The following is a 21,839-nucleotide window of genomic DNA, read 5'->3' as shown; positions in this document are numbered from 1 at the left end:
TGCTGTGAGCATGTGACCATGCTTAAAACCTAAACAAAAAAAAAATCAATTTATTAGCTCTCTAAATGATATTAAGTATTTTCTTTTAACTATCTACTACCAACTTTTGGGAAGAAAAAAAAGGTGCACTCACCAATTTGTGGCAAGGCACTAATGAAAGGTTTAAGAAGAAGTTGATCATTCTAGAGGGGTCCTTCTTGTTGAATCGCACGGCCTTCAATTCCAGATTTGTCATTCCAGTGTAAGCGTGTAAAAGTAGCCAATACCATCAAAATAAATAAATGAACAACATCTTTTAAACCATGCATCTGTTTTGAAGTAGGGGTGACAATATTCGTTTTTGCATGGCTCTATATTTAGGCAGACAGTAGCTTTAAATTATTTTTCTTAAAAAGGAACCAATTTGCAGTGTTTCTAAAAATATAAAAAACATTTTAAAAAAAAAAAGATCTGTATTTTTTTTTATCAAAAAAGCTGCATGTTAAAATAAGACTGTGTGCTTGCGCGTTGTATTATTTATCCCATTGTTTTCCTTCATAAAACAACCAATGAAACACCAGCTAGCCAAACGAATCTTATCAATCTATAAACCACACATTGCTTGCCCCCAGTGCCCATAGATGGTTACTCCTTTTAAATAAATAAATAAATTTCAAGTTATATCAATATCATGATCTTAATTATTCTTATTATCATACCATAGCTACCCCTCTTGTCACATTTAAAATAATGAGTTGTACACTTTATTTCTTTCAACAAATGCGGCTTTAACAATTAGTCCACACTCTTTAATTAATATCAACATTTTGTATATGTTGCAGATATGAAACATGGACGAAATCAATTGAGCAAGATGGATGTGAGAGTGTGATCATCTCTCTAACAATATGTTTGGATGATAAATTTTAGAATTTTAGAGAATTTTAAATTCTAGAAACTTTAATTATTTTAATTAAAAAAATTTCATTGTTAAAATTTTTTACTTGGAACCCCATAACCACAAGCTTTTCTCTTTCCTTTGTGACTGCAAAACTGAAGAAGCCAAGCTCGCCTACTCCCCATCCTCACGCATGTCCTTACTGAGCGCCAGCTTCACCGCCTCGACGCCAATTGCCTTGGCCTCCTCGTCGTCTCTGTCACCAAGGCCAACCGCACGCTCTATACTGGGCGATGATCCTGCCGAGACCCTTTGTGAAAGCTGCTAAGAATTTTAGAATTCTTTTGTTTTTGAAAGAATTTAAAATTCTAAATTTATAGTTAAAAATATATTCCATGTTAAAATGTTAAAATTTTAAATTTCTTCTATGAGCATCTAAAAAGATTATTCAGGCGGAAAAAATTTTAAATCCTCTAAATAATTACTTTTCCCATTTTAATTCCCTCATTCAAACATAAAACAAATCCAACTTGTACTGTTTTCACTAATTTTTCCCCCACTAATTTTTCCCCGCTGTCATTGAGAATTAATTGCGGCTTCCAATGCTGTACTATTTTGGACTATTGATCTTGCATTGTGAATGTGATTTCAGCATGACACAGAAAAATTGCATCAATTTGGCTTAATACTATTTTCAACCACTAAATGCTTGTTGGCCTCCATCGAAGTTCGATTAGCTCAATGACATTTGTTTCGAAGATTCCTCCTATTCCTATACGAATGTCTTTGTAACTTGTAAGTAGGAAACACCTCTGATTCCATCTCCACTGTGGGTGTGGCTGACTCTTCTCCATCTTCTTCTGGCTACGCAGGAAGCACCTCTGATTCCATCTCCTCTTTGAAGCTCAATCTCCTGGTGGGATTTTCGTGATGCTTTTGTTGTAGATTCATTGTTTTGTTCCTTGTGTGTTTGACTTGAGTGATAAAATAAGTGCAGAGTGCTGTTTCTGGGCTAAACAGAGGAACTTGAAGCTGGTGGAGGATTTGTGAATCTCTCGCTTGGTCTTGAGAATTTGCAAGGAAGATGGAAACTCATTTATAGCAGCGCATTCTCGTCTCGAACTCTCGGTGGAAGCCGTCCCGGTCCTCCCATAGGAAGACTCCTTCCTATTACTCTTGGACAGGTTCTCTTCTCTTACTTACCAATCAATTACATATGATCAAAACTTAAATTCATTACCAGTTGCATTGTAGTTATTGCATTTTTTATGTTGATAGGTTTTTCAACGAATTGACATCTTGAGCAAAGATTTTGATAACATAGTGGAGCTTCAATTGGGTGCTCCTTGGCCACTACAACCCCTTGAAGTAACTGCCACATTAGCCCACAACTTTGAACTCATAGGTTGGTTTTATCGTTTTATGTTCTGTGATGCTAACCATTACGACAGAGGTTAAGGAAGTAAAAAGGAAATGTTTTTTTATCTTTATTTTTTATTGGGATGCACAAAAATATGCTTTCCTATAATTTTTAAACGCACTCTCATATGATTTCCAATTAAAAACCTTCTCTTTTTAATTACTTAACCAGTGTTCTAAGGTCACTGCTAAGCAAGACCATTTGTTTATTATCTGTATGTGCATGGTAAATTTTTGCATGATATGAGAATTGTAGTGTTGTACTATTATTGTACAGTATTGAGAGTGCCTTTATATCTTGTGTGGGTTTGTAAATGTCCCAGGATCTTCAAAGATAAAGATAGTATTTGAGAAAACCACTGTGAAGATAGCTGGGAATTTGTCACAGTTGCCCCCATTAGAGGTGCCTCGAATTCCCGATGCATTGAGGCCTCCATCTAATACGGGAAGTGGTGAATTTGAAGTTACATATCTTGACTCGGATACCCGCATCACAAGAGGAGATAGAGGCGAGCTAAGGGTCTTTGTGATTGCTTGAGTTCCTGGTGAATGCAACTATGAACTATTCATTTTCTCTGTTGGACTTAAAAAAATGTTTCGACACCTGTGTCTGTCATCTTTTTGTCTTTTTTCTTTCTCCTGATAGTATTTGTTATAAGTTCTTCAACATTGTAAATATGATGGAATTAAATTGTACTATGTAGTTCCAAGGAAACAGGGTACTTTTTGTTTAAGTGTAACGTATTTCTTTTTTAAGGAATAATTGCTTTCAGATCATTAGATAGGACACTTGAGTACACTGTTGAGAGAATTCCCTTTCAGTTTTAGACTCTCTGTTCGTATTGATATAATTAATTTTTTTTTTGCTCTAATTTTTTTACCATATTTCCTATGTTTTTTCACCATAACAAAAAAATCTTTTATGGCAATCAAATATAAATCCATACTTTTACTGCTTATAGTTTTAAAGAACAGACAAATTAAAAATTGATTTGCAATGTTATCAACCTGATGCTTCTTGCCTCAGTGTAATATTCTTTGGAATTATTGTGTCCCTGAGGCACTGACTCTGGTGTTTGGGCCATGTATCTAAATTCAAGATCATAACCACGTTGTCTCTTTGCTCTGTTTGTCTCTTATTTTTAGGTAATGACGCACTACATCTTAAATTCCAAATTAATCTTAGATGCTTTTTATTGTCTAGTTTGCATTTAATTATATTTATCTTCAATTGGTTGCTTATGTGATTCATTGAATCCATTAAAATTTGCATGTCATTCTTTTTTTGGTTAAGAAACACCGGTCTCTTACACTCACAGCTCCATTTTCTTGCAGAAATCACAACAGGTTTCTTGCTTAATGATCTTAAAATATGAAATTCCTTGCCTTATAGATATTGTTACGATGGATATGCAAAATTAAGTAGTTTTTTTTAATATTGATACTTTTTTGAACTTTTATTTTCCCTGAGTTGCCAAATAATTTTATACCTTTATGATTAACATTACTGACAACTTCCAAAACCTTTGACTATTATTATTCTTATGCATCAATTCCAAACACCCGCCAACAAAAAAAAAGGAATATGTTTCTGTGTTCTTATTTCATTACTAAATGCTATGTTGTTTATAGTTTTGTCTTTTGTCAAGAGGGGTCTGTTGTGGTGCTTCAAAATAGTTTCTTTGATTGAAGGTTTCAAATGCAGTTACTACACAAAAATTAGTATGCTTAAAATGCTATCTACATGGGGATTAGAGGATTTGGACCTCTCTTTCTAAATATACTAACCTCTATCGATCCTGGTGAAAGCATGAATGTTCAGGTATTGTCTTTTCAATTGAAGATTACCTGAAGCTCTTTTATAAAATGATCTCAATAAGAATATGGAGATTTGTTGGACTTGCAATATCTCTAACGTGAAGGTTGGACATGAACTATAATCCTCTTAGTCCGGTACTCTGGTCTTGAAGATGCCTGATGTCCTACTGACATAGCTTAGTCCTGCCCCAGCCTCAAGTCTCCAAGGGGGTGGATGATCATTTGGTGCCACTTTCCGGGGTTTCTGCAATTGGTTACTAAGATGCAACACTGGTAGATTCTTTCCTTGACCCCTCATTTTTTTCTCTCTATTCTTTGTAAGCAATGGAATTTGGCAATAATTACTTAATCTGAGCATCAAATTTTTATGTATATATAATTGAATGCATATCACAAAATAGATTTTCTGTATTCTAACTTCTAAGAAATACATTTTCTCTATGATGCTTCTTGTTGCTACTGTGTTTACTTTTGCAGATGTGATTTTTATTCATCTTTCCATGAGATTAATTTTGTTCTGAACTTGGTTTTAATTTTGATCAACTAACTGGGAGTTTATGAGCCAATGTATCTTTCATTAGAGAAATGCTTGTATGTTAGGGACAAAAAGGTATCTTCTACATTAGATTATGAATCATCACTACTCACAAGCTTGGGAGAAATATATAGTGACTTGAATGTTGAAAACACATAATTATAGATGGAATTCAATTTCTCATGTTTCATAGGATGTTGCATGTTGGTTTTCATCAGAGTCCAGTATTCTTAGAAATTTTGAACCGAACTTTAGAATTTTACATTCATGAGCATGTTCTTACGAGTTTTTTAGATTCTCTCAGACGAAGTGCCACCTAAGAGTGATATGTATTATCAACATGTCATCACCAAAGCAGAATTGGATTATGACAGTCGACAGAACTTAAGATTTTATTAAGAAGCATTTATTCTTTTTTTTTCTCTACATCACATTTGAAAACATTTTAAATATGGGAAAGTATTCAAATATTGTTATATATTGAATAGCAATTCACGTGAAGCATTTGTATCTTAAAATCCATGTAGATCTTGCTGTCTTATTAGTTACCTAATTTTAACTTCATTGTGCCATGACAATGGCAAATTTCAGGGTGGAAGAACCTTAATCTTTGGAAGACACCAATGGTGAGATACAAATGAATGAGCAGCTAGTAGTCAAGACCCATCTCTAACAGCCATGAATGTCAAGAAGACTGTAAATCAGTTAGGTGAGAGGTTTGAAAAAATGATACCAAAACTTTATGAAGAAAATGTTCTAACAAAAACCTCATTTGACTTAAGCACTTATTAGTGGCATGTGTGGCTTCCAGTTGAAATATGCAGAGTGGTGTGATTACAAAACCTATGCGTCATGGTGAAGAAATTAAGTTTCAGAACTTTTGGTATTTAATATTAGGATTCATGGATGAGACGTGTATGACCTGCACGCTTGACCAGTTCTATTCATCCTATTTTTGTGTATAGCGACATGAATATAATAATAAGTGGGAGGTGCAATAGTTGTGGTTTTGACTTCAATAGTACAAGTAGATTTTTTTTTTTCTTTTATTGCTTCCTAACATGATGACACGTGAGGTGAGATACAAACTTAGGGTCCTTTGACTAAATTGGGTCCAAACTCTGAAACCAAGTTACTTGAGTTGAATATGCCCCAAGTGGTGTTGAAGGGGCTTGCTCCTGGCTGTTGCCATGGATGTGGTGTTTCTGCGTGTGTAGTTAGCTAGTTTCCTCTATCTTAACTTATCACGAGTATGTTGATAAAAAAAAAAAAAAAAACTTATGACAAGTGTGGTTACTATTTTTATTTGTTAACCATGACAAACTTCGGAGTAAATGGATTTTTTGGATGTGAAATTTATTAGTGACTCTTCCAGATCATGACTTTGAATTTCGCATTTCCGCGTGTGAAAAGAAGTATAAGTGTATGTTTGTGATAGCGTTGAAGACAACGGAAAAGCAACACCTGGTTTGCTTTGGAATGTCAATATTTCCTGCAATTGCAACGTGTTTCCAGACATAGCTTAAATATCTTCATCGACCAAACGTTCACTTATGAGTACAATATAAGTGATTATATGTTTACTTTTGAATTGTAACCTACCCATGACATATAAGCGATTAATACTTTTTTTTCCAACGTAAGTTCGTTGCCTTGGTAAAGTTGGAGTTTTTTCTGCGAGCAATTATTATTGTTGGAAACTTCTAAATCTAAATTTGCTTTACTAATGACAAATATATATGTTAGGTCTTTTAGTGAAATTTTTCTTTATCTAATCATATTTTTTTTATTTCCTATATTTTTAAAGTTATCTTCTTTTAATAACATTCTTCTAGAAAGGTCTTGTAAGAAATTTCAAAGAGATAATTTTAAGAATTTTCAAAATAAAAACTAAATATTAATTTATTTTTATTACCATTAAAAATATTAATTATTTTTCAGAACTATTTTTAATTTTATTTTTATCACTTTACTTATATTTATAAACTCACATGAGATTTATCTCTTTTTTAAAAAAAAAAAGAAAAACTCACACAAGATACTTGTTACTTTTTTTTCTCGAGAATTTGACAGAATATACTTCTTACTTTGTTTAACGTGATTGCAGTTAAAATGCAGCAACGTTGAGCAATCATAAATTGAAACCCTTATTCATACTCCCAAATTTAAGCCAACATTAATACAATTTGTAAAGTTTAGAAAGAATTATTATTATATCAGTCAAAAAAAGAAAGTAAGAAAAACTTCTTCGATAAATTAGTAAATGCCAAAATAAGGTTTTGTTCAAATTTATTTCATCAAGGTGCATTTTTATTTGGACTCGTTTTGTGAGTTATTATCCGTTAAATAAAATTAATTTTGATCAAAAATTCATTTTCTCCCGTGAAAAAATAGAAACCCATATAGACGTTAGAAACTGTAACGGCTACATTTTCTTTGAAATTTCAAAACTCTCCGTTGTTTCTCTCTCTACCCAACATTTTCACTTTCTTGGTTTCTTTCTAGCTTTCTTGCACGTATTCTTTCTCGTTCGTGATAATAGATTCAATTCAATCTTTATTCATTTCTTTCTGTTTTTTTTTTTATTTCTATTTCTCTCATTCCAATCTTCCACCATGGCTCCCACCCCTTCTTCGAAACAAAACCACCCCACTCAATTGAAGACTCCACAGTCCAAGCACCGTCTCAACTTCAATGCCCTCAAATCAGCGCCACAAACACACCCTTCTCCCAACCCTAATTCCGTTGCAAACAAGGAACCCCCACCAGAACACCCAATTGAAGTCATTGCCAGAATCCGTGACTACCCAGATCGAAAGGACAAGCCTTTATCCGTTCTTCAAACCAGTTCCAACTCTAGTTCCATACGGGTACGCGCGGATTTCGGGTACCGGGACTTTACCCTAGATGGGGTTTCCGTGTCTGAGGAAGAGGACTTGGATGTGTTTTATAAGAAATTTGTGGAGTCAAGGATCCATGGGGTTAAGCTGGGGGACAAGTGCACCATCATGATGTATGGACCAACTGGTTCTGGGAAGAGTCACACCATGTTCGGGTCCTCCAAGCAGGCAGGGATTGTGTATAGGTCTCTGAGGGACATTCTTGGAGATGGGGATGGTGCAGATGGAGATTCTGGGGGTGGGTTGGGGACTTTTGTTCAAGTCACTGTTTTGGAGATTTACAATGAGGAGATCTACGATCTCTTGTCCACTAATGGAGGAGGTGGGGGAGGAGGCTTTGGATTTGGCTGGCCTAAGGGGGGTAGTGCTTCAAAGGTATTATAATTTAATTTGTTTTTGTGCTCCAGGACTATGATTTGTCTTTAGGATTGTTAGTTGGGTTGCAATTATCGTAACTCATGATGAAACTTACATGTTGTTACTTGTTTTCATACCTAGTACGAAATTGGCTGGTTAAATGTAATTATTTAGTGGCTCATTTTGCTTGCAGTTTTTGCTTGACTGTGTCTGTGTGATTATATGCTTCTCTCTGATAAGGGCTTGTGAGACATTTCTTAATACAGAAAATAGTTCCCCCTTGTTGGTATGGTTTCTCCGCAAATATTAAAAAAAAGGATGAATCTTGACTAACAAAACTTGTGTTAGTAGATCCTGTCTATAACTTTGTAATCTTATTTTATTTTATGTTGCTTCCTTCGAATGCTTGTTTGGGAACAGCATAAGTAAGTTGCTGATTGCATTGTTTAAATTTGGATTGGAACTCCATACTGAGCTAAAGCAAGCAATGTTTCTCTCATTTGTACCATTACATGATACATAATCATTGTCAGCATAGTGAAACATCTGTAGACTTTTTTACCAAAAAAAATTGTTAATGTGGATAATTAGATGATAGTTAGGAAGAATTAACTGAACAATTGCTCTTTTATTAATTGTCTGTTCTTTTGAATATGGATGGGGTCACTTTCTTAGTTTTGCTTTTTTACTTGAAGGTGAAACTCGAAGTGATGGGAAAAAAGGCTAAAAATGCAACCTATATATCTGGAAATGAAGCAGGGAAGATCTCAAAAGAAATTCAGAAAGTGGAGAAGCGAAGGATTGTTAAAAGCACACTTTGTAATGATAGAAGTTCCAGAAGTCACTGCATGGTATGTGGTAGCTTTGGAGGATGGTTCTGATTAAATCTATAAAGTTCCCTTGATTGGTAACTGATTACATGTATTCTATTCTGATCAGGTAATCCTTGATGTCCCAACTGTGGGAGGGCGGCTAATGCTTGTGGACATGGCAGGATCAGAAAATATTGAACAAGCTGGTCAAACTGGATTTGAGGCCAAAATGCAGGTAATTTTTTTACCATTTTGATTTTCTTTTTTGAATCATGCAGTTCTCTGCTGATTATTATACTGTTAACAAAATTATATAGACTGCAAAAATCAATCAAGGAAATATAGCTCTGAAGAGAGTGGTGGAGTCCATTGCAAATGGCGATTCACATGTGCCTTTCAGGGACAGCAAACTTACCATGCTTCTGCAGGTAAATAATAGTCTTTTTAGTTGAGTCAATTGCTGAATTCATGCTCTATGTTATTTGAAGTTTTATTTGATGTGAATATTTTTTTGTATATTCCCTTTTTTAAGGATTCATTTGAAGATGATAAGTCAAAAATTCTAATGATACTGTGTGCAAGTCCTGATCCTAAGGAGACACACAAGACAATCTCTACACTTGAATATGGAGCAAAAGCAAAATGCATAGTCCGTGGCCCTCATACTCCAGTCAAGGACGATGAATCTTCTTCAGCTGTCATTTTGGGATCAAGAATTGCTGCAATGGATGAATTTATCTTGAAGCTACAAATGGAAACCAAGCAAAGAGAGAAAGAGCGGAACGAAGCCCACAGGAAGCTTTTGAAGAAAGAAGAAGAAATTGTGGCATTAAGAGCTAAGCTAAACATGGCAGAAGGCAAAGGAACTCCTCCAAGTGAGGAAGAAATTAACCTGAAGGTAAACGAACGAACCCGACTTCTGAGACAAGAGTTGGAAATGAAGTTGGAAGAGTGCCAAAGAATGACTAATGAATTTGTTGAATTGGAGAGGAAGAGAATGGAAGAGAGGATACTGCAGCAGCAGGAGGAAGTTGAAACTCTGAGAAGGAGACTGGAAGAGATTGAGTTGCAGCTGTGTTCAAAGCAAGGGTGTAAAGAGGAAAATGAGTCAAAAGATGTGGAGTCAAGTGGGTTTATGAGGAGGCTATTGCGTGTTTACAAAAGTGAGGATGATCCTGGAATGGTGAAGTCAATGGATTTGGACATGGATGATCAAGAACCCCTTGGCCGCGAGGTAAACATCGTTGGTGGAGTTATGTGCAGGAGTGATTACAATGTTAAGCAGGACTCTTCAAATCAACCTGGTCCGAATGCTTTGACTGGTGTAAAAGAAGATGCTCATGTTTTTTCACCAAACTTTGGCCAAAGGGCGTGCCTTAGTACAGTATATGAGGAAGAAGGAGAAGGAGAAGGGGAAGATGAGGAAGTGGAGAAAGGAATAATAGAGGAAAAGAGAGTATGTAGTGTTGAAAAGCCTAGTGGTGCAGGCTCCTTGGGAACCTTAAACCTGTCTAACACAAGTCCAAACAAAGAGGAATTTTGTTTAAAGGTAAGTTCAGGGGATAATGACTCTAGACTCCTGAGAATTCAAAATATATTCACTCTGTGTGGCAACCATAGACAGCTCTCCCAGCACATTGGAACACCAGTGTCCACAAAAAAGAGGTCTGATGAAACATTTGAGTTTTCTCCAGCCAATGACAAGGATTCCATTTTCAAAACCTCCAACAAGGAGAACTTTGAACCACATCATGTTCTAGGAAATTAGCTCTAGTTGTTTGTACTGAAAAACGAAAAAGCTGTGTACTACTTGTTATGTTTCCTTCTGGAAATGCGACTTATTATCAATACTATGTATTTTTTGGGTGTTATTTTGAGTATGTACATAGTTGTGTACTACTTGTTTTGTGTTCTATAAATATTTTCATGTCCGTTCTTCTTTGTGCTATATTGTATCATATAATCTATTTAAACTAATTTTGCTCAAATCACTTTCATCAATAGGTGGATTATATATTTCTGTCTGCCGCCTTTCTTTGTGTTATTTAGTGTGTTTCCATCAAATATGATATTATATATCTTGAAAACAAGTTTACTATAAAATTTAGTATAACTTTTTAAACTTCATACAAAAACTACCTTTTATTTTACTAAAAAAATCAAATTATTTTATAAAATCAAATTTGATTACGGTTAATGTCTAACAAAACTAACTAAAAGTTGATAGCTGAAATAAAAAATAAAAAAACCTTATTAAACTCATTATTTCAACATGAAACCAAACACATTCTTAAACTCAATTTTTTTGCTAGGAAAGATATATGTGATTTCTAAATAATAATAAAAAGAACTGCACAACAAATCACTTTGATCAATAGGTGCACTTTATACCAATTCGTTACAATTGAATCCAAAAGGATCCAAAACAGCGAGTGACACTATTACAAAAAAAGAATTAAAAAAAATGGGAGAGAAAAAAAGGAACAGAAAATGGGATTCAGTCAGAACAGAAGACGAAGCGAGATTGGTTATAATACTTAATAGGTAATTAGTATGAGTAATGGAAGAATAATTAATTTGTTTCCCCTGAAATCTCTCTCTAAACTGAATCTGCTGCTGGTCCACTATGACGTGTCTAGTTGGGCCCACTAGGCCCAGAATCTGAGAAGGAGAAATCAGTTAAGGAATCTCCCTTGGGCTGTCTTCGAGATCTGGGAGCCCTCCTGGAGGAACCTTCTTTCTCGTCTTTTTCCTCGGACGTCTTGCTCTTCCTGCGATGCGTAGGTTTTGATGTTTTCTCTTCTTCCGACGAGTGACGACTCATCCTTCTAGAAGATTCCGAGTGGTGTCGTCGGCTCGGCTTGCAGATGTCTGGAGTCATCGAGGACTGGCTCTCTGTAGAACGAGGCCTTGACTTTCGGCTTCGCCTGCTACCTTCACCTTTGCTATTAGCATCATCTTCTACAATACCTGATGCATCACCTTCAGATGTGCCCTTCGTCACTGTTCCACCTTCTGATAATTCCTTGAACTCGCTCAACTGAACAATATAATTTCTCGTTAATTTATAAATTAATTACGTAAATTGAGAAAGGATTAATGCTAATTACTTACCCAGCTTGGTTGACTTGCTTTGGCATTTTCAGCTCCAATGTGTGCCAAGTGCTTTACGTCTGTTGGAAACCCGATTTGTATCTCCTTTTCATCCTCCTCGTCTATTATCGTTTCAATTAACTTTTTTTATTTTTTTTTTCAAATTTAGAATATCCATGCATGCATGCATAACTTCCAATTATAACACCCCCAACAAAGTTAAATTTTATGTATACATAATTAAAGGTTTGATTGAAACATACACTGTACCTTTTTTTTTTTTAAAATAGCAAAGCATACAATACACGTATCAACATCTTTACATTTTACCACCAATACCCACTCTCCCCTTATAGCACCCAAAACCCCTCCCTCAAAAATACTTTTCATTTTCCATGACATCCTCAATAACTTGTGTTTTCTAAACAAGCCAAATGATTTAAAAATCAAGAGCCTCTCTTTCTCCCTCCAAGCCAACTTAATTTTTACTTCTTCTACAATATGTATAATCTGTACTCGTTAATTCTCAAAAATCAAATACTTCTTTGTCTCCCTGTCTACACTACAACAAACCTTACCACCCTCCTTCCACTCGTGATCCTTCTGACAGTCCCATAAATTATTGGAATTGTACTTATTATATGTAATACTTATGCCACCTCACCACCTTAAACATATGATAAATCCTAATCAAATGATTAAAAAGCTAAAAGAACAAAGTATTTTGTTGAAATGTGTAAAAATTACCTTTTCCTATGATTTTTAATTTTTTAACTGCTTACCAGACACTAGTTAACACTACCCTAAACATATTATCATAGAACAAATTATTCATTGACTCCCCGCCTGAGATTTTCTTTTGTGGGTAATCTATTTTGTAGCAAATTCCATGCAAAGACTGCCACCTTCCAAGGAACCACACCCCTATCCCAAACTTTCATCACGTTCATGTCACCATGATTCCCACTACTTTCCCTATCCTCCATGAGCACCTTATGAGCATAAGAGTCTCCACCGGTTTCACTTTCCACTTGAATAACTCCATCCTCCGAGCCAAAGACCCATCCAACCAAAAAGGATCCATTTATTTTCTTGCATATATAACTTACCCTCCTCCTCCTCCTCCCGATACAACCCAACTAAAACCTTATTCAATAGGCTCTCTTTTTCAGTTAATATGCATCACCCATCTCTCATTCATAACGCACCACGTCCCATGTCATCCAATGAACTTTCCTCACCTCCTCAGAACCACCCCATATAGTCCTACTTAATGAAATCCTAAACAGATATTATTTTCTCCTTTTTCCTTTAGAACTTGTGCATATATATTTAGTTTTATTTAATGAAAATCACTTCTACAAGGCTATGGAAACATATTTCCTATTTTAGTTTTTTGTGATGATAGAAGATTGGGATTACCAAATATTTGGGATATGTATCTAAGTCCTTTGAGGAGGCCTTTCATTTGGCCTTTCACCGGGCCTTTCACCGCGCCTGACGACATTGTTGAATCTCTTCGATCTATTTTTGCGTCCGAAATTTTTCACTTCAAATGTGTTAGTACTTCCAATCTTCAATGGAACCAGCTACAAATTTCTGAAAACAAAGGGATGATACAACAGATCATCTTATTACCATTTAATCATTTCATTCATTTGGCATCAATCCCATTAAAATACCAATCACATTATATCATGACCCAACATTTCATAGATGCATTTTTAATTAAATTGACATTTTTTAAAAATAAAAATGAACAAAACAAGATAAGAATACAATTAATAGAAGATGCCTGCCAGATTACCTCCAAGACAAATGTTTGTATCAATCAAATGATGTCTTCTGAGTGTTGTAAATGAATTAGAACTAATGTTCAAGAAAACATGGGAAGAAAAGGTTTTGGAAGTTATTGCGGTTCTTGATTGGATGTTCTGGAATGAGCATCCAACCAAAGAAGAGAGAGATTTCAGGTTGGAAAACTCAAAAGTGTAAAAATGAAAGCGCTTGATTTTGATCTAGCTACCGCCCCCTATTGGTGGGCAGCCAAATCAAAACCAGTAACCCATGTTTCTTGATGGAAGGCCTGAGAGGTTTCATTGTAACTTTCATCTGCATAAGTTAAATTTAGTGGAAGTGCGAGAATAACGGGTTGAAAACTATAATCGTCTGGCATTTCTGAATTTTGTGAACCTAAATTAAAAGGAGAATAAAAAAGAAAGAAGAAGAAGAATGTATTAACTTGGTTGTTTTTCTTTTTTGTTCTATTACCAAAAAACAAACAAACAAAGGAAAATCATTGGGAGTTTCCAACTTGCATTTTTTTTAATTAGAATAATAATAGCAGTCCCGTGTGTTTGTATGTGTCTATATATATATATATATATATATATATATATATATATATATATATATATATATATATATATATATATATATATAACTTGTTTAGTTTGAGATACTTTTTCTTTGAAATTTTGAAAAAGAGAATTTAGAGTTGCTAATTCGGATTAGTGCAATCCATTTTTTTTTATCATTAGCTAGCTCAATTCATTTGAAGTTGCAACATGGGTCACCCCATTTTTAGACGAGCAGGGTCAATTTAATATTGAGTTAACATTTTCTTAGTTCAACCTAGTTTGACAAGCTGCACGCGATGACTCATTTTTTAGAATATTAAAAATTAAAATATTATTAAATATATTAAATTTTATATAACAAGTTTAAAAAAAATTAAGAAATATAATAAGTTTTACACCATCATTCAATTATAAATCATAATATATGATAAGTTTGTTGATTTTGAAATAATTATTATAAAATAATTTAAGTAATAATTTGTAGTTGAATGATAATATCCGTTAGATAGAAATTAAACTAAAAAATTTCTCACCATAAACTAAAAAGTTATAAGTTTCCATATGTACTATAAAATAGAAAAATATAAGAGTAAATAATAAGAGAAATAAAATAAACAATAAAAATGCGAGAAATTAAACAATACTCAATATGCATATAATATTAATCTTAAATTTGATATTAACACCTCATTTAAAATTAAACTTACCATTTATAGTTTTACTAATTACAAAAAATAATTAAATAAAAACAGAAATCGGGTCAACAAGCTAGCGCTAGTCCATCACGGGCCAACCTACTTTAGACTAATAAAACTTTGGGATGGGCCTGCCTAGGCTTTTACCGTCTAACATGTCTCATAAACATTGGGCTAATTGGGTCATCCAACGAGTTTAACCCTTTTTTGACACCTCAAAGAAAAAGTTGGGGTGGGACTATAATTATTATGGACAAAATTAGTTAAAAGTTGAAAAAACAAGATGATAATTGAAAGTTGAAAAGTTAAATTATTAATTTATAAATGTTCGGTAAAATTAACTATTGAAGTAGTTGAAAAATATAAAAAAGATAAAATAATAAAATTATAATTTATTTTAAAAAGATAACAAGAAAAATAAATAAATATGTTGAGGATAAAACTAAAATAAAATATAAATAATTAGAAGATACTAGCATTTTAAGAAAAACTATTTCAAGTGGCATTTCAAAAAATGCTAGAAGCTATTAGGAAGTTACTAAAATAACTTGTTTAGCGAATAATCAAATAAACTTTTCAACTAATAAGAAAAGATAGAAGCGAGCTAAAATGTCTTACCGAACATAATTTATGTTTAATAAGATATCTCAGCTAATTAGATTTTTTTATTAACTTAAAAGTTTTTTTGACTGTTAGATAAATAAGTTTTTTCATTAGCTTTTAGCATTTTTAAAAATGTTAACTTAAATCTTCTATTTTTTCTCTCATTTTATTCTTAATATACTTATTAAATTTCTTGATTACTTTTTAAAATAAATCATAATTTTAATATTTTTTTGTTATTTTATATTTTTTAATTACTTTAACATTTAGTTTTATCGAACATTTATAATTTATTTTATGAGGTTTTTACTTTTATTTTCATATTTCCTTTTGACATTTAAATTCCTAAAATCTGATAACACTACTAAAAATTTGTAAACTTGAGACACTATAAATTTTTTAATAACTTTAATTTAAAAATATTTTTTTCAACTTCGATAATGAACCAGTTTTTAATCTCTAACTAGTGTTAAAAAGTTGTTGAAATGAATTTTAAATATACAAATTATAAATGATTTTTATAAATATTTTTCTACATGCCCTCTAAAATTTGACATCATCGATACTCGTCTATTGGAAATCAACACGTATATTATGTATTTCCAACTTTATCTCTTAACTTTTCTTTTAATAATATATTTAGATTTGAAAAGTCATTTCATTTAGTAAATTTTCTTATTAGTTGAACAATTTGTGTTGACGGTTGGTTTGGCAAATAAATTTTAACTAATTTCTAATATTTGTTGAAGTAATATTTTTAAAACACTGGTTTCTACCTTATAGTTTTTTTATATTTTATTCATTTTTATCCTTAAAATATTTATTTAATTTTCCTATTATCTTTTTTTAAAATATGTCATTTAATATTTTTTAATTATTTCAATAATTAATTTTACCGAACATTTATGATTTAATAAATTAACTTAAAAGTTTTCAATTATCAACTATCAATTATCTTTTTCAACTAATTTTATTAAATATAACCAAAATTTTACAAATATTTTTGTCTTTTCAAAGAAAATATCATTCTTCTCTCTTATCATTTTCTATTTAACTAAATGAATGGAGAAAGACTCAACATTTCTTTCTTTTTATTCTCCTTTATTTTTCTCCCGTATAATTATCCACTCTTTTTTCCCCCACTTTTTTCCTTCTTATCATCTTCTTATTTACTACCATACAAAACTTTTGTTTGGACTATATCTCATTTTAACTTTCCATTTTTGGTAAAAGCTAGTTAAGTTTTTTTTATTTTTAAAATCAAGCTAATTTGGTTATATAATATATTTCCATATACTTAAAATCCACAATTTTTTACTTTTTATTCAAATATTCAAGGGTTGGCTATGAATTTAAAATATAAAAAATTATAAAAGTTCAGAAGTTGGAATTTTAGTGAAATTTTAATAAAAATAGAAGGATCTTATTGGATGTCAAATTAAGAGTTGAAGTGGAAAAAATTGAGACTTTTTATTTTGAAATAAATATAATGTTTTGATTTGTGAGTTGAATAGAATGGAATATAAAAAAATATAATCAAACGAAACTTACTTGATATTAAACAGAAAAATTTAATTAATTTAAAAATAAAAATAAAAAACCTAAACCACACTGTCCAAACTGAAAAGGAAAATAAAAGTATCACTAAGCCTCAAAACTAATAGTTTGTGTTTTTATAAAATAAATTAACAACATGCGAAACTAGTGTTCAAGTTTTTTCTAGCCAAGCAAAATTGTGCTTATATCCCATGATTCTATACCACCAAAGCACAAAACAAGAAATCTGCGGTACATGATTAAAGTTATAGAATGTTTATCATGTTACTGGGTCTGGATGCCAACAAAGAAACATAAAGTTTAAGTACTCAACATGAGAGTAAGAATGCAAGAGCCATTCATCAAGAGACTTCTGATCATGAATCCGTGACTTCATGACGCCTTCATATCATCCAAACCACAACGAGCCTGTTCCAAAATAGTAAGCCTTTAAGTTCCTACAATCTTTTAAAACTATAATAAAATAATATCTTTTTCATGGAACTGCTAGGTGTTATTAATTGAATGCTTAGATAAAGAGATTAGATTTTTTTTTTTAATTTAATACACACATAGACCAGAATATGTATGGCTTAATCCAGAACATAAGACTTGCAGTTCAATGTCCTATTCCAGGCCATTTAGACACTGCTAGTAATGATCACCGATAAGCTAAACAAAATCTAAGATATCTTACCAGAAACTTGTGATTCTCTTCAAAGATAGGAGAAAAGTCAGTACAAAATTTCTGTATATCAGCACTGATATCACCAGTGCCTTGTATCACCTCCATGAATTTCTTCCTATCAGGAGCAAGCTTCATCGCTACCTGTATGTAGAGCATTTAGTCATTCACTATGTCACAAAAGCATTTTGAATACCATATTTCCCACTTAAATTAGAAAAAGTCAATTGCCAAAAAAAACATCAAAAGAACATTATTGATGAGAGCATGGAGAACATTACACTGAAGCTTGAACTTGCAAGCCAGCCATGCCACTTCTTTAGAGTCTTGTTATAGGAATCTGTACAGGCTTGTGACATTGACCAATCTGCATGCTCAATTAAGTTTTGGAACAATGCCACCAAGAAATCCATTGCTCTGAAAGTTTTGCAGGTCAGAGAAATAAATGAATCATAAATTAAAATACAAGAATTAAATGCAACTAATAACCATTTCTTGAGGTCTCTAGTCACAAAATAAAAATTAGTATACTACTATAATTATTGATAAATATCCTCTTATTACTAAGGTTTACATTAGAAGAGCAAAGGGGAGCGAATTAGGCAAAAGGGATTTTGACTCCAATTTAATAGTCTGTAACGTAGAAGCAGGGAGGTGAGAATGATAGGGGGATTCTGTTATTGGTGGGCGGGAAGATGTAATGATGAGAGCATTGAGAGGGTAGGCAAGAATTAAGGGGTAAGGTGTTGAAGGAAGGAAGAACCTTTGTGCTTTCTTTCTTAAGTTTCCAGTGCATTTAGAAAGGTAAGTTGTTTATTTACTCATGGACAACAGACTCTATGATTGGAATATTACAAATTAAAGAAATAGTTCTCGAAAATAACAGATTTGGGAATGCAATAACAGTATGAATTACTAGTTAAATAGTAGTTGCTTGGTGTTCTTTACCTTGTAAGCCAAAGAAGTCCATTGGTACAACTGGATGATGATTTAGCCGTTTTAGTTTCAACCTCAACTTGTACCAAACTGTACAGGTAGTTGAATTTGGTTGGATTGGAGGAGTACTTAGATTCCAATCTCTGCTTTGAAAGAACGCATCATAGAGTGAGAACATATAACATCTGAAGTTTTGAACCAATATAAAAGGTTTGGGTACATAATCCATACTAAAAGTTGTATAAAAAGTAAAGCATGAGAATGTATATAAAAGCCAGTTACACATGAAATAGAAAAATGGATCAACATCCAAGTTACACTTCAAGTATGGTAAAACTATATAACCAAAGCATGTCATACGAAAAAATAAAAAGCACATTAGTATTGCAATATTGCATATAAAGCTGCAAGCATGCATGTGATGACCCATATGTACCCAAAAAAAAAGGAGCACATAAGATAGAAATGGGTGACAAAAACCTACCGATATGTTACCACCAATGTCAGATTTAACAAGGGCCATAGCAGCTCCAAACTTATCTGTCAAAAGAAAAGTATTAGTCCATCAGATAACTGTAAGTATTAATATTGTCATACATTTAAGGCTTAACCAAGCATCACCCGACAAAAAAAGGTCAACAATCTATTTTGTTATACATTTTTAAAGTTAGATTGTAACACACTCATTCTAGAGATTAACATGTGTATAAGTTTTTTATCCTGAAGGGTTCACAAGCCTCCATTTTTTTTTTTACTCCTTTTCCTTTTAACAAACTCTCTCCTTATAAATAAAAAGGATACAGATTACAGGCACTTGAAAAACCAAGAAACATGTCAAGCAGGTAGCGATACTAAGAGCTTGATGTAATACGGGCACCAAATTTGTTAGGTAAACTAAGATCAACAATTTTTTTCTCCCAATTTATATAACAATATATGTTTGAATAACTTTTAAGTGAGATGGAGAGAAGCAGGAGAACAGGAGAGCAGAATCCACTGTAGAAAATATCACTTATATGCATTTTATCTTGTTCAAAGAGAGAGAAAAATCCATTAATATGTAGTAAATATAATATTGTTTAACACACTAGATTATTCAAAAGAAGTAAAGGGCCATTGATGTTCCTCTCACAAAATAAAACACAACAAACAAATGAAAAAAAAAAAAAAACACTGAAAAAGGTCCAAATAACAGCTTTGCCTTTCTTTATCCATTGTCTTACGACAGTAACAATTTAAGGGACCATGAGCTTGTACCTATAACAGGAAGTATATGCTTGCAAGCATCCAAGAAAGGCTGGGTCAAAATTTCTCCTTGCTCTGATTTTACAAGCTTAATTCCTTCCAGTGCAGGAGTGAAAACAGTCACCTCCATTTTTGTGCTTTGCTGCACATAACATGGCCAAAACCCAATAAATAGATAGGTAAAATTTTAACAGAGATCAAATTTAGTACATAAATGGATTCCCTTTCTTTTCTCTATCTGGTAAATTTCTAAATATGAAATCAAGGGGAGAAAAATACAGAACTTTCATCAGTAGCAGGCATGAATACTACAGTAAAGTCTGGATACAATTGTAGGTGAATAATGTCGGAAATATCTAAAAATCACACTATCAAAACGATGAAAAGAAGCAAATTTAAAGAAAATTGCACTAACAACGCATTAAAACTTATAATTTAAAACAATAATTTGTGGTGAGTAGTCCCTATTTCCCATGATGCATATAGCTATGTACATCTAACTAGTATATGATCATCAAAATTTGTTTTTCTTAACATAACTGAACTCCCATTTTGCTCATCACCAAATGCAAATACAAGACAAAAAAACGCACTGAGATTAGATGGATTATAGATAGAGGTGGAAAGTTCGAAGGCCAGATCAAAGAATCAAAATTTTACTAAACCAAGGTATGATGAAATAATAAGAATTCCAGATCTCTAATCAACACGGAAAATTCAAAAGCAGGAATAACCCGACAGCTAAATTGAGTTCAGAAGCATCCACATGAGCTAAATTTTCCAAAATGTCATAATTGAGTTCAGAAACAACACAAAAACAAAGATTGATCAATGAAAAGGAAGAAAAAATTACAATTGAGATAGACATACATTGAATGGGGAAGACCTCGACGGTGATCTTAGACTGAGAACAACAACTGCAGGCGTATCACAAAAATCTATAAGTAATTTTCTTTATTATTATTGTTTTTATTTTGTTTTGGTGGCGATTTGGGAAGAGAGCAATTGTAGGAAACACTTGGATTCCAAAGGAGACGTGGAATTTCTGTCCTAAAATTTAAATAAGAAAATTAAAAGAAAAAATACATGTTTTTAGGATAAAAAAAAAAACCATCCTGTTGGAAAAATTAACAATATTATTTTAAAAACCAATAAATTTATAAAATTCCTCAAAAAATTATAAAATTAAGTTAAAACATATAGCACAATGAAAGTTAGAATAAATTTGTAATTTTTTTTCTTTAATCTTTTGTTGGTGCTAATCTTATCACGGGGTGTGACGTTCAGATCTATTGCTACAGAACGTGCGGAGATGATCGTAGTTCCAAAGTAGTACGTATACAAATTTGATTGACGAATCTTCCTATATTTCCTTCATCTGACAATACCAGTGTATGTGGACAAAAAACCAGTGAAGGTCTATTTCTTTCAAGTTACTTCATGCATATAGTTGTAATCTCTCTTTTTCCGGGTTCATTAATTTCAGAATAAAACAATATTTTTAATTCTTAGTTCATGTTTAAATCAAAAATCAAATTTCAAACTTTAATTAAAATATTTATAATGTATAATTATTTATATAGATTGTTTTATTATAATTTTGTATAGATTCAAGTATTTTAAATAAAAGTTTACTTAATGTTAAGATGGTTAAAGTAAGTATTTAAATTAATTTTATGAGTTTTATGATATTTTAAAATATATTATTTATGGTATAATATTATTAAGCAATAATCATTTATATAAAATTAAACAACTCATATAAGTAATTTCCATTGAAGATACTTTTAAGGACTCAAAGTGTTAAATTATTTATGTCAACCACTTTTAATCATATAATTAACTTTTTGAATGAGTTAAATAAATTTAAGTGTAAATTATTACCTTTAGTGTACTTTTTAAATAATATTAGTATTTAATAAATTTTAATCATAACGTTACATTTTTTTGTAATATAAAAAATAGCAG

The 21,839-nt window shown here is 32.3% G+C and overlaps 3 protein-coding genes and 1 pseudogene across 3 annotated transcripts; 2 read left to right on the top strand and 2 right to left on the bottom strand.

Annotated features, from left to right (window-relative positions):
• Positions 1–1,070: 1,070 nt before the first annotated feature.
• On the top strand, positions 1,071–3,076 carry LOC114371785 (annotated as a pseudogene).
• Positions 3,077–7,116: 4,040 nt separating this feature from the next.
• Positions 7,117–10,706, top strand: LOC114369598 (kinesin-like protein KIN-10A). Its single transcript, XM_028326831.1, has 5 exons — positions 7,117–7,924; positions 8,602–8,757; positions 8,846–8,953; positions 9,036–9,146; positions 9,251–10,706. The coding sequence occupies exons 1-5, from the start codon at positions 7,265–7,267 to the stop codon at positions 10,484–10,486; spliced, it is 2,271 nt and encodes a 756-aa protein (XP_028182632.1). The 5' UTR covers positions 7,117–7,264; the 3' UTR covers positions 10,487–10,706.
• Positions 10,707–11,080: 374 nt separating this feature from the next.
• On the bottom strand, positions 11,081–13,895 carry LOC114369392 (CRIB domain-containing protein RIC3-like). Its single transcript, XM_028326623.1, has 4 exons — positions 13,619–13,895; positions 13,234–13,410; positions 11,833–11,933; positions 11,081–11,758 (listed from the first exon to the last, which is right to left on the bottom strand). Exons 2-4 carry the CDS (start codon positions 13,316–13,318, stop codon positions 11,354–11,356), a joined length of 591 nt encoding a protein of 196 aa, XP_028182424.1. The 5' UTR covers positions 13,319–13,410; positions 13,619–13,895; the 3' UTR covers positions 11,081–11,353.
• A 3,195-nt stretch (positions 13,896–17,090) lies between these two features.
• Positions 17,091–20,965, bottom strand: LOC114369759 (glycolipid transfer protein 1-like). Its single transcript, XM_028327013.1, has 7 exons — positions 20,742–20,965; positions 19,884–20,013; positions 19,111–19,166; positions 18,639–18,769; positions 17,972–18,107; positions 17,703–17,834; positions 17,091–17,434 (listed from the first exon to the last, which is right to left on the bottom strand). The coding sequence occupies exons 2-7, from the start codon at positions 19,999–20,001 to the stop codon at positions 17,399–17,401; spliced, it is 609 nt and encodes a 202-aa protein (XP_028182814.1). The 5' UTR covers positions 20,002–20,013; positions 20,742–20,965; the 3' UTR covers positions 17,091–17,398.
• Positions 20,966–21,839: the final 874 nt, after the last annotated feature.

This window comes from Glycine soja, chromosome 10, assembly GCF_004193775.1.
Source record: "Glycine soja cultivar W05 chromosome 10, ASM419377v2, whole genome shotgun sequence".
Lineage (NCBI taxonomy): Eukaryota > Viridiplantae > Streptophyta > Magnoliopsida > Fabales > Fabaceae > Glycine > Glycine soja.
The sequence above is the reverse complement of the archived record's forward strand: the minus strand, read 5'-3'. Positions and strand labels throughout refer to the sequence as shown.